An 18,694-nucleotide genomic window follows, 5' to 3' on the forward strand; every position below is an offset into this window, starting at 1 on the left:
CAAAAGACACAAATGTGATATATATCAATCACAATTAAACCACAGACTTTATGGTAAAGAAAAACAGATAGAAAGCTGCCAGGGGACAGATTACATATACAAAGCCAGAGGACAATATTCATTCATACAAATACATTAAAGAGGTTGCACAAATTCATTGTCTTAATAGCATTCTTGTTTCTTGTGTAGTAAATGGGGGTTAAAAGTTATTGTACTTTTTTAAATATTTTTCCAAAATAATTTTAAGGTGAGTAAAATATTAGTCTTTAATTTTACTGCTACTATATTTATTAAAACCAAACATTCTTAAGGTATTAAGTTGGATCAGAGTCAAAATTATCAGTAACAAGTCAACTCAAGTATTCCATTAGCGTAATAATAATAATAATACTAATATAATACTACTACTACTACTACTACTACTACTACTAATAATAATAATAATAATAACAATAATAATAATAATAATAATAATATATAATAACAATAATAATAATAATATTAATAATAATAATAATAATAGTAATAATAATAATAGGCAAATCGTCATCGCTGTTGTCATCTTTATCTCTATAGCACTTTTCAAGCTTAAGCACAAAATACAAAGATTTTCAGAATAAAATGAAATATCAGAAAGCGATGTAACGCCCCCAGAAAGTGATTATCTGGGTATATGTGTATAATTTTAAAGGACAGTTTTTTAGTCATCATATAGGGTACTTCTAGGGTAAATTTCAGAGATTTCCAATTTAGGTCGTTTGTTGCTGTTCCAATAAACTGTTCCAATAAGTAACCACACACGGGACAGACACCATCTTTCTGAAATAAAGCATGTATTTCTCTGTAATTATTTTTAATAGATAAGAAGCATATATGACCCACTGTTGTCAGGCGTATGCTTCCCGGTATGATTACGCAGTAAGACGAGCAGACGTCCTGGATGATGATTGGATCCACTGTCTCACTGGGGCGTGGCCAACGACAAACGAGGAAGTGTCGTTTCCTACAGTAATAACAGAGTTACAATGTTTGTTTGAAAACAATAAATAATATAAAATAAAGTAAATATTTATTTATGCGTTTATTGTGTCATATGAGGACCAAAACCTCAGCTTCTGTGGTTGTTGGAGACAAAAAACGCTATTGCCAACTGTTCAATGACAGGGCCTAAAAGTTGAAATTATTAATAAATTTAAAAAAAACAAACTTAGATGAGCTATTTGTTATTTCAGGTAGGACTGATGTGGGAAAACATCCACTATATATATTCCCGCATATCCCAATAGGTCTGTCTTTGTCTTCGGTAGTGTTAAAATATATTACCACCGTATCTAACTTTTATCTAAAAAAAAAAAAAAAGCCTAGATGAAATATTTAGCCCTGAACCTGTTGCCTTTAGCCAGATATTCGTGCTACGTGGGTATTCAAGCGGTTGACACCCTACTTTGATATGTATCTTTACTCATGAGCTTGCACTGGGCCTACTTTAAAGGACCACAACAAGTGAGTAAGGCTGTTGTTTTGCGTGTGTGTGTGTGTGTGTGTGTGTGTACATGCCGCAACTCCTTTTTTATTATTATGTTTATTATTTTTAAGTGATGTAGGCGTAGTATACCAGCTCAATTTTAAGCTGCCAGGTTTTATTCCTGTCGGGCTATTGTGTGGATGGATGGAAAGCTGTACAGGGGGAGGAGGAGGAGGAGGTGAGGGCGAAGCCAGCAGATAAGAGAAGTGGCTTATTGGCTGGCTGCTGCCTGTAGCTCATATTTTATCAGAAACGAGGTTTTGCCGTTTGTGTTACAGGCCGAAAACACAACGACATCGCACCCCGGGAGCTACCGAGAGGACGGTAGCATGATAGTCGTGGAGGGGAATCGGCAGGAAGAGGGCCTGTATCTGCATTTCACTTCGCCTACACCGGATTCATTGAGTCGGTAACCAGCGTCCCGTCATGGGGAAGGAGGTAAATGGTGTTTCGCGGAGCCGGTTTGAGGTGAGTTGAGCGTTAATATTACCTGACAGCCATTGACACACATTCACCGTAGCTATTAAACACGTTAGGATACGGGCCTACATGGTGACTGTCCCTGTGTTTATTGTAAAACTGCGCTTATTGATGCAGCTTCCGCAGTCAGTGTTTGGGATTAGGTCAAACGCTGTTGTTTTGTTCAAACAACACAGTCGAGGCCCGGTGTGTCATTTGGTTGAGGTAACAAGTTGTTATATTCTACCATGTGGTTTTATTATCAATAAATGTTGGGTTTTTAAAGGTCCTAAAATGCTATGCTCGCTTCCCTTTGCTCCGTCAAAACAAAGACACCGAGGCTACACAGAGCACGCCGAGCAGCCCCACATTAACATATTCACCCGGATAAATGAATTTCCTATCTTTATTTTTCTAAGAGTCTGTTTTATAGTTGTCCCCAGAAACGTGTGAGCGTTATTTTAACAAGCTAAGATTTTTGGGGGAGGCTTGCATAGCTGTGTTGGCTGCTCCGGTTGTGGGGGCCTGAGGTTCTGACTGCTACATGCACCCCGTGTTAGCACCGCAAACTATCAACAAAAAGGCCCGAGCTGCCACAATGTAACACACACCGCAGCCTGCACAGGTAGCAGAGGGGGCCACATGCACACAAACATAAGCTACAGTGTCTTTTTGTAGCGTTTACCGTTGTGTAAACTTTGTGTCGCAGCTGCGAGCTGAGTATTTTTGGGTGAAAACTTGCACTCTAACGCTATGTGTATCCGGCCGGTGACATTGGGCTGTGTAGCTTGAGCACTTGGTGTTGTTTAATCCCCAGCTAGCGTGGGATTTGTGTGTGGTTTTATTTATTTTTAACGGTGCAACAGCTGACGACTCAGAAGATTCAGGCCGTTACCTTCTGGCCCGACAGCTGCGGCGGAGCTGTTGTGGTAAACTGAGTGGACACCGGAAGTGGCGCGACCTTGACTTCAAAATAAAAGTTGTGCATTGTTGTTTATGGAGCTTCTGTCCTGCAAGTTAGTTTAAACAAGATTAACAACAAGCATTCCCTTCAAAGTTGTCTAGTATTGGTTTCACGTGAAATGTAACTAAATTTGTATATTTTGGAAATTTATATCGATTTATAAAGTTACAGTCCTATTCACAACACAATCCTTCAGAGACATCAGATTCGACTTTATTGGAAAGTAGGTTTTCGCATTCAAGAAATTTACTTTGGTTTATTGGGGCATAATTCAAAATACAGCAAGAGATAATTGAAAATGAAAATGAAAAAAAGAGCAACAAAAGTTCAGGTACATAGATTCCCCATTAAAGGTATTTTTCCCATTAAAGAGTTTTTTTTGGGGGGTGGGGTCACTTTTCGCTGTGAGGGTCCAAGGACATAGGGATGTCATGTGCTGTAAAGGCCTCTGAGACAAATTATGATATTTGATATTGCACTTTATAAATAAAATTGAACTGAAAATGGAATTGACATAGATGAAAATAGAACAAAAATGCTTTATAAAATTATAACAATTACTATGACAATATTTACCAAACGTTTGTTGTAAGACATGGAGCGTAATGGTTTTAGAAGTAGCTGAGTAGTTTTGAAATAAAGGATCCAATGATTAATGGGCTAATTGATTTATTGTCAATCATTCAATGCATTGCTGACTAATCTGATAAGCAGTTAATCATTATGAGGATTTTTTTCTTGGAAAAAAAAGTCACATTTCTCTGATCCCAGCTTCGTAAATGTGATTATTTTCTGGTTTCCCCTCTGTGACAGTGAACTGAATATCTTTGGGTTGTGGACAAACAAGACATTTCTGGACATCAGATTTGGCTTTGGGAAACACAGATCAGCATATTTTCACAATTTTCTGTCGTTTTACAGACCACAAGACAAATTGATTAGTCAAGAAATAATAGACAGATTAATCAACAATAAAAATAATTGTTAGCTGCAGTCCAAGCAGTAATATGCTAAAACATTGTCCAGGGGATGTGCAAAGTTCACAGCATGAAGTCTAAATATATAATATATAATCAAAACCATTAGCGGCATTGTATGCTAGGGAGAGTTTTACTCTGACAGGCATTTCCAAACATTTCCTGCCATATTCTTTGTGGCTTTTCTCCTCTGCAGTAGATACTGATCTGTTGTAAACCAGCCTTTAACAAAAGACTACAGCACTCTGAAAAGTATACAGACATTATTTCCCCCGAATCCACTTCCCAATTAAAAATAATATGAATCATAACCATATTGACATTAACACAACTTTTGTATCATAGGGTGTATTGATGTAAGACTTGTTGAAGCAAATTTAAAATGTAAGTAACAAAGCAATGTTAATGGCAGATGGAAAGCAATGTTAATGGCAGATGGCTTGTCTCTTTGGTATTTCATGTATAAGTTGTCCTTACATCCATAGATGCAGGGAAGGACACACTAAATATCTGAACCAAATTTCAGCACTGATTTAATGTCAACTGATAGTATAAAGTGCGGTTACAAATGCCAGACTAATGTTAATATAATCCAAGGAAACAACAAAATAAGAGTTTTTCTAAAAATACGTTTTGTTGTGCTCTCTAGCTGGAGGTTACAGCTCACCCAGCTTTTACCTCCTGCCAGGCCTGCTTCACTGGCTATAGCTGACCAGTGGAGAAAACATAATGCTCACATTCATGCAGCATCAGGTTCATTTTATGTTAGATTACAAAAGGGGACAGTGTATGCCCGTTGACCATGCGCATCTGGTTCTTTGGAAATGGCCCTGGATTATTTGGCCAGAAAGTAGCTCTGTGGAGGGCGAGCTGTCAGAGTCAATTTGCCCCAAATCCAAACGCGAAATGTCTGTCCCTTCTTACTCCCTCAAAATTTTACACGTCTGCGCTGGCAGACAGCCCCTGCATAGACAGCTTTGTGTGTGTGTGTGTGTGTGTGTGTGTGTGTGTGTGTGTGTGTGTGTAGTTAGTATGTCTATCAGAGAGAGAGACATTGAGAGGCTTTAACCCACCCAGAGCTGACTGGATTTCTAAACACACAGAGCTGTCAGTTTGTTTTTATGAGCTGATGAATAGGTTTGCTTAAGTTTAGAAGTACCTCAAAATCTCAAGCTATTGTGATTGTGGTTTTAGGACAGACACCCAAAATCATATAAACCCATAAAATATTTGTTTTTGTTTAAACAACACATAAACGTTTCTCTATTTTTTTGGATCATGGCTGCTTCATGTTTGCACCTGTAAGAAAGTGCAAATAAGGACATGCAAATTCCTTGTCGATCTTGTCAGGGATGTTTGCCTATTGTAAATACTATGCGCACTTTTTATTTACACACAGAAGCTCCCACCCCTCAATTATCCTGTCCCTGGTTTAAATTTATCTTTCTAAATCTATGGAGGAAAATGGATTGGGCCAGATGTTGCTTCATTCGCCCTGTTGTGAGTCAGTGGATGCACCCAAATGTCATCGTTTCCATGTCTTACATTTTACAATCTTGCAGTGTATTATTTCCCACAAATAATGTGACGTCTGGAGCATTCAATAAGTGTGTGTGTGTATCTAAATAGCTGGGTCTTAATAAATGCTAATTATTTGTCTCTTTGTGTACTGAGGCCTTTTCTGTGGATTAGAGGCGAGTGTTTGTGCTCCCACAGCATGCAATTATTTGTGTGGAAATCCATTAGCTGTTTGCAGAATCTGGAGCAATTTGTCCGAGAGTCACACAAGATAAATTGTAACTAATTCCAGTTAGGACTGCATCTAACAGTTGTTTTCACTGTCCATTATTTTCTCAATTAATTTCATTAGTTTTTTGATCTATAACATGTCAGAAAATTGGTGAAAAATGTCTTCCAGTGTTTGCCAATGGCATCTTCAAATGTCTTGTTTTGTCCAAAGATATTCCATTTACTGTCATAGACGAGTAAACAAAGCAGATAATATTTACATTTAAGAAACTGGAATGACAGAATTTTGACATAACTCAAACCGATTATTTGATGACCAAATTAGCTTGCAATTAATTTAAAGGTCCAGTGTGGAAGATTTAGGGGGCTTTAGTGGCATCGAGCTGTGAGGATTGCAGATTGCAACCAGCTGAAACGTTTCCTGCTTTTACTGGGAGCTGAATTATCTGCAGAGGTCTCCTTCTCTCAAAAATAAATGGACCTAGTATATAAACCAGTAAAATCATTGAATAAGGCAGTTTCTCATTATAAATCAGTGTTTCTCCGATGCTTTTTGACTTGTCAGAGATGGGTCGCTAGCTGAGTAGCCCACACCTGCTATTTTATGCTCTCCTTTTTCTCTGATAACTGAAGATTCAGACAGTCAGGAGGTTTTTACCAGGAGCCAAATTATCCGCAGAGGTCTCTTCCTCTCCAGAACAAACAGACCCACTGATTTGAACCAGTAAAAACACAGAATAATGCAGTTTCATGTTTAAAATAATTTGTGTTTTTCCATCGCTGCTCGTCTCAGAATGCAATGCAAAAAAACACCCCAAAAAACGGCCCCCACTGTTTGATTTGTCCGTTCTGGGTGACTGTAAAAACATGGCGGTGCAACATGGCAATCTTTTGTGGACCCGCCACCTATGTAGATATTAACATCTCATTTTAAGGTTATAACAACATGATGATTCTTATTTCCAAGTGATTATACACAAAAGAAAACACACTTATTATATTATAGTCAATTTCTGCCAATATATCCCCCTAAATCTAAAAGTTATCAATTAACCATTGCAGCTGTAATTCTAGCTTACTTTCTCGGTGTGTGCTGATTTTGACACTGACATTAGTTCAACAGTGTAAACAGCACAAGAAGTAAGGGGAGAATATTCATGCAAAAGATAACATAAAAGCAGAGGCCATCGCAGCCTCTGTAGTCAACAGTACAAAGTCCTACCCTGCTGATTTTGCTTAGAAGACACAAATTCCAGTCTCCTGTGCTGCTTTATCTCCCGTCACCCTCAGTAACTTGACATTGAGTCTATCTCAACTGATGAGATTACGATCATTTACCCTTGGGTTTTATGCTGGGGCTGTCCTTGAGTGAGTTGATTGGATGGAGGGGGGGCTATCTATGTTAAAACAAGACTGCTAGGACTAATAATATCCTCTGCATTGTTTCAGATGTTCACAAACAGCGATGAGGCGGTCATCAATAAGAAGCTGCCTAAGGAGCTGTTGCTACGGTGAGTAATCTGTCCAAACTTTTGAATATTTTTACAAGCAAAGATAGCATGTTGCCCACTCACCCTCCTGCCTTTGCTCAGCACAATCATACACAAAGGTTCAATTAGCCATTCACCACTCTTCTCCTGCTACAACCACCAAACTCAGAAACACACACACACACCTTGTGCATCTCACAATCATGGACTGTGTGTGCCCTTTAGCAAATATTTAAACTAACCAAGTTTCCCCTCGTTCCCCATCCTACTGCTGCTCCCCCTATGCTAAAACTGCAATTAAAAACAGATGCTCAAGGCTATAAAGCATTCAAATTGAATTCGGGAAGAAAAAAAATCGAAGAGCCCCTGAGCAAACAGAAAATGAAGGCCATAACTCAAGCCTCGGCCTCGCCAGCCGAGCTGCCTGTGCTGCGGCTGCTGACTCTGTGCTGCTCGGCTAGGTTCAGAGCCCTGATTTGTGAGGCTGGCAGGCTTTTGCTGGGACTCGCTGCATCCCTGCTTCAACCCAAATACGGTTTTTGCTGCATCCAGGGGTTCTCATAGTTAGTTTCCAGCTCTGTTCCTTAGAAGCAGATTTAACGTCTTCCACGCCACTTTGAATAAACACATCTATCCTGCCTGACAGTCAGAGACAACATTAGCGGATTGACTCACACCTCTGTGCTGTGAGTGGAAGCAGGAGCAGGGCTGAGTTGAGGGCAGTTCAGTGTAAAGAGGAAGCTTCTGGCAGCGGGGATCAGGGTCTCTAAACCGTCCCTGTCTGTCTTCCAGAATCTTCTCCTTTCTGGATGTGGTGACACTCTGTCGCTGTGCCCAGGTCTCACGGGTGAGTTTGTGTTCACAAGGTGTGTGTGGATGCACGAGTGCGTGACTGTCTGTGTGTTTTTTAGTGTGTGTATGTGGTATGTTTGAGAAAAAAACTTGATCCTAACTGGCTGTTTTCTCCCTCCCTACTCTCAGTCCTGGAACGTTCTGGCTTTGGATGGCAGTAACTGGCAACGGATTGACCTCTTTGACTTTCAGAGGGACATTGAGGTGAGTAACGCTGGGTTCACACTGGGCGTGGAAAGGCCAGGAAGGGCGCCCATTTTGCATGGAGCATCACCTGCTCGCTTTCTGCAGCCATGTTGAGCAGTGAGACCGTTCACACTGGATGTGACGTGGCCTCGAGCTGTGTGGCAGGCTGGTGATCTGCAGTGATAGTTGTGGCACGTGGTCTATTTTGTCACATGCCACAAGCAGCAGGAAAACACTGTGAATATTGTATTATGAAAAAATATAAATGATATAGTAGATATGATATACATGAACTGATCATTATAAATGATAAAATATGAATCCAGTGTGTCCACAATGTATGTCAGCTGTGTCTAAACTGAGAGGGGTAGAGACGAGCAGACACACAGGGACAGACAGGCACACAGGGACGCACGCATACACTGACAGACACACAGCCAGAGACACACAAACAAGCAGAAACAGAGAGACAGGTACAGAGCTCTCTGCGTGATAAGAAAGGAGCAGAGAGGGAGAATCGCTGCTGACCTGCACCAAGAAAGGCACTCTTGGTGTGAATGGCCGGGTGGCTGCTGAGAGGCGGCTGAGCGACAATTAACATATCAGTGCGCTTCCACATCCAGTGCGAACCCAGCGTGAATCTGATCATCTTTACTCGCACCTGTAACTTCAATCTGTGGTGTTTACTTTTCCCTTCACACTTCACTCCTAATCTGTCATTATTTTGAACTGAAGCGTAGCAGCAAATACAGCAGGCTGAGGGGATTGTTTTTGTTGCAGGGCCGGGTGGTGGAGAACATCTCAAAGCGATGTGGGGGGTTCCTCAGGAAGCTGAGCCTGCGGGGTTGTCTGGGTGTGGGTGACAGTGCCCTGAGGTGAGTTTCTGGCAAGGACTAGCTTGATGGAAACCGTAATTTTAGTTCAGATCCTGGTGAGAGAGAAACTGGCAAATTCTGTCTGAACACATGAATTTTTTTTTCTGTAGGACTTTTTCGCAGAACTGCAGAAACATCGAGCTGCTTAGTCTGAACGGCTGCACCAAGATCACTGACAGGTACGTGCATTCTTCTGGGATGCCAATGTAACATAATGTCGCTTCTACTTCAAAACTCATTGTTTTTCTCTTCTGCAGCACGTGTAATAGCCTCAGTAAGTTCTGTCCAAAGTTGAAGCACCTGGACCTCGCCTCCTGTACCTCAATCACCAACCTGTCACTCAAAGCTCTCAGGTGTGTACGGTTAACTTTGTGATGTATACTCCAGCTGAATTTATAACATATTAAAGGGTGAGGTCGGTATTTTTCAACCTGGACCATATTTTTCCATGTTTTTGTGTTTAAAGTGACAAATGGGGACAACAATTTTGAGTAAGAGTGCTGCAGCCAGCTTCCATGAAAAAGACAGCAAATGTACAGTAATCTCTTGGTGCATGTGCACACCATTATTCTACATTGACAAAAAATGCTATTTATTGCCACTGACAGGCTCAAATGATTATATTAAGTATCTGACAGTAATGCTGAAATGGTACCTACAGAGACAGACCATTTTGTTAAAGAGTAAGATCCTTTTAGTTGAACCAGAAACGGCTCCAAAATCCTTATCACCAAAGCCACCAAAATCTATTTAAATAAACAGTATTTCATCGTCATAAAACAAACTTAATTCAATTTTGGTTGAAATAAACCCTTAATTCATGGACTTAGATATGAAAATATGCTGGCTGTTTGTTAAATTAGACTCTGGTGAGTTTGGCTAGAGCAATTTTGGGGCTGTTTCTGGTTACATGGAATGGATCTCAATTTAACAAAATGGTCTGTCTCTGTAGGGATCATTTCCATCATGTTGTCAGACATAAAATAACGATTTGAGCAAAAAAAACACTTTGAGTGGATGCACATCAACAGTGTGTAATTGCCCCAAGTGCAGGCTGCAGCACTCTGACTCAATACTGGACCAATTAAAAAAAAATGTTGTTCCGATTAGTCACTTAGACACAAAAACATGGGAAAACAGGATCCAGGTTGAAAAGTAATGAAGTTACTGTTTAAAGATGCATATTCATCACTTGTATACCACGTGTTATCCCTCATTGATTTCCTGTGTTAAAACTACACCAGTCACTCAAGCAAGGCAGAGTTATAGATTTAAAAATTTTTATACAAAAAGTACTTTAATTTGAAATCAGAGAGATTTCCCCCACATTGTGTACTTCCAGGGTATTTTCTCTGTATTCTTTCTCTCTCTCTGTCATTGTTGTGGTCTTCTTTTGCAGTCTTTCCTTTCCATCTCTCACTTTTTTTTCTGATTTCCTCCTGTCAGCGAGGGATGCCCCCTCCTGGAGCAGCTCAACATCTCCTGGTGTGATCAGGTCACAAAGGATGGTATCCAGGCCCTGGTGCGGTGCTGTCCTGGACTCAAAGGCCTTTTCCTCAAAGGATGCACACAGGTATGGTTCAGGGCTTAATGTGAACTAGAGATGCAGACCAGGTTATGAGTTGCAGATTATTTAATTCAGTACAAAATTGAATTGGATAAATCTGAGGGCAACTCAACTTATAGAACTTCATTGTTTGGTATAGGTGACATCTTAGGTGCTCAGCTCTTATTGCTCAACACCGCACTCATGTATAGGTGCTAATGTGTTTTGTACAAAACCAAATGCCATGTTTCATCATAGTCAACACACACTACAGAAGCTACAGAGTATTTCTTATTTTCATTCCAACTGAATGCTGTCGCTGTCACCACAAACATTAAATGCATCGCTTCCTGTGTAACAGAGGATGTGTTTGAGGAAAGGCATGCCAGACATTGTTTATACTGTGAACGCCTTCTTATAGCACCGTTTGTTCTATCAACAGTCAACACTACTGTGTGAAAACAACCACCTATCTCTATGAACATGTCACAGATCATTAATTTAAATGACAAAACGTATACACTCAGTTGCCAGACGTCGATTCAACTTTGCGGTGCTGGTGGGATAATCTTTGTATGTTTTGCTATATTTAATAAGTGTAGTTTGATTTTAGATGACTGCAGTCTTTCCTCTGTCAATGTCTTCCACAGCTAGAGGACGAGGCTCTGAAGCATATCGGGGCTCACTGTCCAGAGCTCGTCACACTCAACTTGCAGACATGCTCAGTAAGTACAGTCAACAAGCGCAGAAGATGAATCTAATTGATTAAAAAAAACCAAAACACAATCATTGTGCAATTTCACATTGATCAAAAGGAATGCATCTGAAAACATTGTTATAAAACCCCTGAATCTGGACTCCTGGCGTTACTTTCCAGCATATAGGCTGATTATTCAAAGCACACACTGTGCTTTACAACTCAAAGCTCACTGTAGTCTCCAGCCCATATATCCAAGTCTTCTCACACAATGCATCATTTTCTATCTCGAAAATCCTTCTCCTTCCTCGCCACCTGAATGCTTTTCTCATCCTCCTTGTCTCACACCTCAGGTCTCATCATCTCCTCTTATTTCTCCTCTTCTTTTTCTCTTGCAGAGCTATCTCTCACCTTTTCTCCCTCTGTCTGATCTCCACAGTTTTCCTGAGCAATACTTAATACTGGAAATGGAGTAGATAAAAAACTGCTCTCATTAGCTGAGTGTAAATACATGAATATACTGTATGTAAAGTTTGATTGCTTTTGATGCATAGCCTTGGGTGAGCACAAGAAAAGTTGTTTTCACATCTCGTAATACGTACAAACACTCGTTCTTTCTTTTTCTGTGAGCAGCAGATCACAGACGAGGGCCTCATCACAATTTGCCGGGGTTGTCACCGCCTGCAGTCTCTGTGTGTATCGGGCTGTGCCAATATCACGGATGCCATCCTGCACGCCCTGGGACAGAACTGCCCTCGCCTCAGGTGAATTTACACACCTACACTCACATCCTCACTCTCAACATGACCATCCACCACTTCCTAGATCCTGTAGAAGTGGATTTATCTTTCCTCTCAGTCTGAGAATCAATCTTAACATTTTACCTTTGAACTTGACCATGGCAGACAGATGTAACTTACTTTAACATTTTGAAAACTGTGCAATTTGGCTTGATGTCTGTCAAAAGCATGAGATAAGGGCAATGAGTGATGAAATAAGAACTCACCCAAAAATAAGCTGCAATTAGCAAAAAAGTACAAGCAAACTATAAATTATTTTAAAAAAACCCACAAAAAACAAAAACCAAACGAACGACCTGAAAAATGTGCATAAAAATTATTTCTGTAACATAATTTTAATTATGTAATTGTAATAATTGGTTTTAAATATAGTTTTACCCTAACTTTTTCTTTTTTCTTTTCTTTTTTTGTTTTTGTTTTTCCCTCTTTTTTCCCCCCATGTTTTTGAAAGAAATCGCACCAATCGCAATTTGCTAAAGGTCCAAAGGTTTAAATACTTCTGAAAGCAGCACAAAAAAAAATGATGTCACTCCAGGTTTCAAAGGGTTAAATGGCATTTTCTGAGGTGGATGAGGCCTTGACTTTATTGTTTCTCGTCTCTCACAGATGAATACCTAGGGCTTTCTGCAGTAAAGTTATCTCAAGCCTTACTGCTGTAGATCCAGTTAAAGTCCCAAAGAGTGTCAAACTGATGCCGTTGTAAAACCCTCTGCTCGTGTCTTTCTCCTTTCAGAATATTAGAAGTGGCTCGCTGCTCTCAGCTCACAGATGTGGGTTTCACTACATTAGCACGGGTGAGTGTGGCATCTAATTCTTGGCTGCATGCAAACACACAGACTCTTTGCTTACTGATTCAAATATTTGAAGTTGATGTAACATTTGTTTCTTTATTGAAGGAGAGTAATGACATACACATTATGCACCATCAAGAATAAAGTAATGCCTCCATGCCATGCTACAAAAGTTTAATAAATACAGGGCTCCCACAGTCCTGAAATTCCTGGAAAATGTATGAAACTGCTCTCCAGGCCTGGAATTGGTTTGGAACAACATTCATTGATTTGTAAAATTTTGAGTATACATTGTTTTGGCTAGTATTATGCAAAATACGGTCCTTGTATTACTAATTTAAAATCTAGTGCAGAGCTGTATGATTGTTAAAAAACAGTTGTATCACATGACACACACAGACCAAACTGGCATCATGTCATCGCCAAGGCCGCGCCCCATTGTGGGAGAAAGAAACACGCTGTTACATTAGGAGAGAAACAGGGTCTAAAAACTCCCACTAACTTGATTTGTTTTTTGTTACAAAACATCTTGAAAAACTAAATATTGCAAGTGCTGGAAAAAAATCTGTAAAACTACATTCAGTCATATAGTTTCTCTCTGTGCGGTGTCTCTGTTTCTGCTGCAGAATTGTCATGAACTTGAGAAGATGGATTTAGAAGAATGTGTGCAGGTAAATAAACAATCCAAGTGGCACAAATTGTGTTTCCACCGTTGTACTGAGACTGCAGTAATGACATTTATCTTGTTTTTGTTTGTGCATCAGATCACAGATGGAACACTCATCCAGCTGTCTATCCACTGCCCTCGTTTGCAAGTCCTGGTGAGTGTGTGTGCTACCACCGCTGTTGTATTTACAAGCACCAGCTCACAGCTTGTTCTAGCAGACAGTTGAGTAATGGAGCTCCTGTGTTGGCTCTCCTGTAGAGTCTGTCTCACTGTGAGCTAATCACCGATGACGGCATCAGACACCTCGGCAGCGGCCCTTGTGCTCACGACCGTCTGGAGGTGATCGAACTGGACAACTGCCCCCTGATCACAGACGCCTCACTGGAGCACCTGAAGAGCTGCCATAGTCTGGATCGCATAGAGCTCTACGACTGCCAGCAGATCACCCGCGCAGGCATCAAAAGACTAAGGGTGAGTTGTGTGGGCTAACAGCAGTGAGTAAGCAATGATTCATATGGAGAATATACTGTAAACACACATAAACACATTTTAATTAGCTTAATGCTCAATGAACCCCTACATGTATATGCTTTCTAATTGTGGCACTTCCGTGTTAAGTACAGTAGACCACAAAGCTTCTCACTGTTTATACATAATTAGTAGGAGTTAACTTTTAACCTCATAAAAATCACATCTTCTGGATCCAAGTTTACTTGACCCTAAAGCCTAATTCATTTTAATAGTGTGAACATGGTGTCCCAGTATAATGTGTACTCCGATGTGGTTACATTAGGGGTAAAAACTAAGAGTACAAAAAAAACAGAAGTAGACTGCTGTTAAATGCAAATAGCAGTCAGCGAGTAGAGTTGCAAAAGCATTTCTCAGTGCTACTGGTCTTATCTGAAATCAACACATGCGAACAACACCCTCTGATGTCATCATCTAAACTGCACGGCAATCGGTGATGAAATAGGAAGATAGGCAAGAGGGTTTTTCTTGACATTGTCTCCAAAATCTACACTATAGTAGGCACAATGTGAAGTTCATTCTGTTGTATGGGCCTGGGATCTGGGATGTATGTAGGTATGGAACAACATCACTAAAGAGGATAGCTGAGTAGCGGGGGAGAGGATGGGGAGCGATCGTACCCACGCATGGTACGAATCATATGAAAATGCTTTAATTCAACCCAAGCATTCCCAAAACTGGGTCCATGTTAAAAGTACCCTTTGAGGTTTTTGTCCTTGAGTATAGCCATGTTGTAGGGTTTTTTTTGTTTTGTTTTGTTTTTTTTACCAGTGGATCCTTACTTTGTTTCACTTGCGCAGGTGCAAAGGGGTGACATTTAAAAAATAATAATACTAATAATAATAACAGCATTGTAAATGTTATGAGGAGGGAAATTAAATCAACACTTTTGTTAGATCTCAAGGACACACACACAATGCCTTTTTCAAAAATTGAATGTAAGTGAAGCTTTATTTATTAAAAGAGAACTCCACAAAGCACCGTTTGTAGTTACAACTGGCTTTCACTGAGGAACTCAAACTTCTTAGGAACCTACGAAGAAGAATATATGTGATGTCAGGTGGGTGAAAAGTAACAAACCTTCTGAGGAGCCTGACTGATTTGAAATAAACCCAGCATAAAAGTCACATCATGTTGGCATATCATTTCAGCAGCATTGCACTCAGGGCTGCCACTGACAGCAAAATGCTGTCTTCCAACTTGGGCTGCAATTAAACTATTTTCTCAATTAAATGATCATTCATTGAGTCTATAAGATTCCAGAAATAGTCATTTAAAAAAGAATCCATCCAGGTACCTGAGCGTACGATGTCTTTAAATGTATTGTTTTGTTAGTCCAAAACCCAAAGTCAAACAGCATTTTGACAGAGAAGTTACTTTGATGAATAATTGGTTTTTAAGAGAGTTGGAGATTATGTGTCTGTCAATCAATTAATTGATTAGTCTACCAATCGTGTCAGCTCTACTTACTGCAGTACTGATGTAGGAGCATATATAATAGCTGATGAGCAGCCATACAGTCTGCAAGTGAGGATGAAAGAGCCTTAGTGGAGCATGACAACAGTTTGATAGATGTGGGTCAGGGCAGCCACATACGTTTGGGCTGATTAGCTGCAAAGCGAGCTTAATAAAGAGTTATTTTTTATGAAAACCAGTTTTTCCTATCAGCTGGATTTTCCCTTTGAGACTTGAGCAAACTGGTTTGATTTCTTTCAAGAACATGGGGAGAAGGCAATGAGAAACTTAATAAGGCATGAACCAAAAAATAGCGAGAAATTAGTAAAATTACCTGAAAATAAGAAAAAAATGAAAGATAAAAACACAAATAAGAAATGACCCTCCAAAAGGTGTTCAAAATGGAAAAAAAGAGTAACAGAGTATGTCTCTGTAACTTAACTGTAAATATTTAAGTACAGCAATTATGAATATAGTTTTCTGGACATTTTTCCTGGTTAAGTCTTTATATCACCTTTTACTAATTTCCTGTAATCTGTGGGATATTTCTTGCCAAGTTGCTCGTTGCCTTTTCCCGCCATGTTTGTAAAAGACACAAAACCATTTTTTTTAAGGTTTCAAAGGGTCAGGCAGCTTGTAATAATGAAGTTTCAGAGATAGATGTCAGCGATTCATGACTGGATAGTCAGTGTTTGATTTTTACTGTCACTGTTATGGTATTTTAGTCATTGTTAATGTAGTATTGTATTTGTATTGGTAGCTGTAGCACTATTGCACTATTTTCATTTATTTATCATTTTCTTTTTCTTACATTTTCAGAGGCAGTTGCAAGGATACTTTGTAGCATTTTATTTTTGTTGTTGTGGTGGACTATCATGCTCCCTCAGTGACTATGCCTGCTGATGTGTTTATTGTTGTATGTTATACTGTACTTGTCTCGTGTCTTGTTGTTGTATATTGTTGTATATACCTCCCAGAAGAAGAGATGAATCAAAACTAAGCAGTGAGACAGAACTGGTTGCATCAGATTCCATGCTGCCTGTCTTCAAATTTATTATTTATAAATTACAACCTGACTGGTTTGAAATACATATGTTCAGGATATTAAAGTTATTGTATGAGCCATTAACACATTTCTTCTTCTCTCTCTACAGACCCATCTGCCTAACATCAAAGTGCACGCGTACTTCGCTCCTGTCACTCCGCCCCCCTCTGTCGGGGGCAGCCGTCAGAGGTTTTGCCGCTGCTGCGTCCTGCTATGATGTAAAGACAACAACCCCCCACCTCTCCTCTCCCCGTGTTCCTCGTACTCGCTCTCCGCAGCCTGTCACCTGACCCCTGACCTGCTGTCTCCCTCACGGCGCCCTGTCATAGAGTACGTGCTGGTGTGTGTCCCCGTCCCTTTGGAGCTTCATAAGAGAGGGAGAGAGCCAAAACACGGTCTTGGGTAACTTTCCCAAAAACATTCCCGAATCTCTCCACCTCACACATACAGTGCATACACAACAGGCTTTCTGGTGACACATACACACACAGATTAACTCTTCAAAGAATGTCAGAACATTCCCTGTCAGTGGACTAACCAGTATCACAAAGAGGGTTTTGTAAAAATTAAACCTGCATTAACGCTTCATCAAATGAAGTACAGAAAAAAGGTTTAAAGAGCGGAGTAATACTTATTTAGCACTTTTAGACAGATTGCGGTCATAGCCTTTTAAACAGAACATGGAAAAAGGTTGAAAAATCCCTCTTAACTTCTCACACATACTCCCCTCGTTGTTGAAGGTCACTTCACAGCTACCTCTAGACGGGAACTGCACTCGAGTAAGACCTGTGTTAGCTTTGCTCTGCAGGCTGTTTATTTCACAAAGGGGCAGCGATGCAGATGGTAAACTCCTGACATCCCAACACACACATAAAAAAAGCAACAGAAAGCCTATTTTGTGTAATTGGGGAAAAAAAACAACTTGCAGCTATTTGCACTTCCATTAAAGCAATGATGAGACACTTTTCAAAGACGACCATTTCAGAATTTAAGACTGGCGTTTTACTAACGACACACACACAAATCATGCACACACTGAGCTTGCTCCACCTGTCCCCTCGCCTCTCTTTGTCTCTCTGTTACAATCAGAAGCTTCAATATACTGAAGAGAGAAAAAAAAGACAAATATTTTTCTAAAAAATGGACACCAATAAAGACTCACAAGTGGGAACTCGAGAAGATGCCAAATGTTGCATGTAACACCTCTAGTTTTTTAAAATCTAATTGTAAATATAAGAGGACGGCGGAGTTCGAGAGTCGACGCCAGCTTAGACGACAGATGATGATATGAGACGGGGGCAGAGGTTTCTGTCGACGCCATCCTCCTGAGGTGGCAAAGCTCACACATGCTTAAGTGTGTTAGAATAATGTGCCGGAGCTTTGGACAGTCCAAATGGAGCCAGCATTTAATCTGGAGACGGAAGAACTGATGCTGGCCTGTGAAAGCTCGACTGAGATCTTATAAAGACAAAAAACAAACAAAAAAAGTCTGACATCACTACATGAATTCATGCGGTCAGACTGAGACAATGGAAAGAAAAAGCCAACTGAAAACAATCAAAGTACGTCTATTTTTCAGTTAGATTTCATTTAGTTGCTCTTGTTTTCGCGTCGGTGACGGTTGTGATGAAGAGGAACTGGTGACACCAGACATCAGAGTGGCATCGGCGACTTCTCAACTCCCATGAGGCCTTGCAGGGGACAGAGCCTGCCACCTGTGATCTTCTCCGTCTGTAGGAGGTATAGACTGGATCAGACTTATGGAGTCACTGCAAGAGGAAGTCAACTGAATCTTGAGCGCACAATTCTGGCCTGCTGACAGATATGATGGAATGATTTTTGTCACAACAGAGGGCTATGATGGACTTCACCCCCCCAATTGCTTTTCCCCGCCCTATGAAGTATTGAAGCCTTTTCTAATGGATTATCTTCTCCTGCACTCGCACCTGCTTTATGCTGTGTCTCCTTTTCTTCCTTTTTATAAATGTCTCTTTTCTTTCTTGATTTCCTCCGGATCTACTTTTTCCCCCTCTTCTTCTTTTGCATTTCTGTTTTGGTGTGGTTTGGATTGCGCCTGCTTTTGTGTTT

General features: G+C 40.2%; 1 protein-coding gene across 2 annotated transcripts; it reads left to right on the plus strand.

Moving 5' to 3' along the window:
- The first annotated feature begins 1,488 nt into the window (after positions 1-1,488).
- Positions 1,489-18,477, plus strand: fbxl20 (F-box and leucine-rich repeat protein 20). Of its 2 annotated transcripts, none has more exons than XM_042504938.1 (16): positions 1,489-1,503; positions 1,804-1,993; positions 7,124-7,185; positions 7,957-8,011; positions 8,146-8,220; positions 8,983-9,077; positions 9,188-9,256; positions 9,335-9,430; positions 10,524-10,650; positions 11,274-11,348; positions 11,954-12,084; positions 12,854-12,914; positions 13,538-13,582; positions 13,676-13,732; positions 13,837-14,049; positions 16,716-18,477. In XM_042504938.1, the coding sequence occupies exons 2-16, from the start codon at positions 1,952-1,954 to the stop codon at positions 16,821-16,823; spliced, it is 1,311 nt and encodes a 436-aa protein (XP_042360872.1). In that variant the 5' UTR covers positions 1,489-1,503; positions 1,804-1,951; the 3' UTR covers positions 16,824-18,477. The 2 variants fall into 2 exon arrangements, with proteins under 2 accessions (XP_042360872.1, XP_042360871.1); XM_042504937.1 differs by lacking the exon at positions 1,489-1,503 and adding an exon at positions 1,642-1,703.
- The last annotated feature ends 217 nt before the right edge of the window (positions 18,478-18,694 follow it).

The sequence above is a fragment of the Plectropomus leopardus genome, chromosome 17 (genome assembly GCF_008729295.1).
Source record: "Plectropomus leopardus isolate mb chromosome 17, YSFRI_Pleo_2.0, whole genome shotgun sequence".
In the NCBI taxonomy this organism is placed as follows: domain Eukaryota; kingdom Metazoa; phylum Chordata; class Actinopteri; order Perciformes; family Serranidae; genus Plectropomus; species Plectropomus leopardus.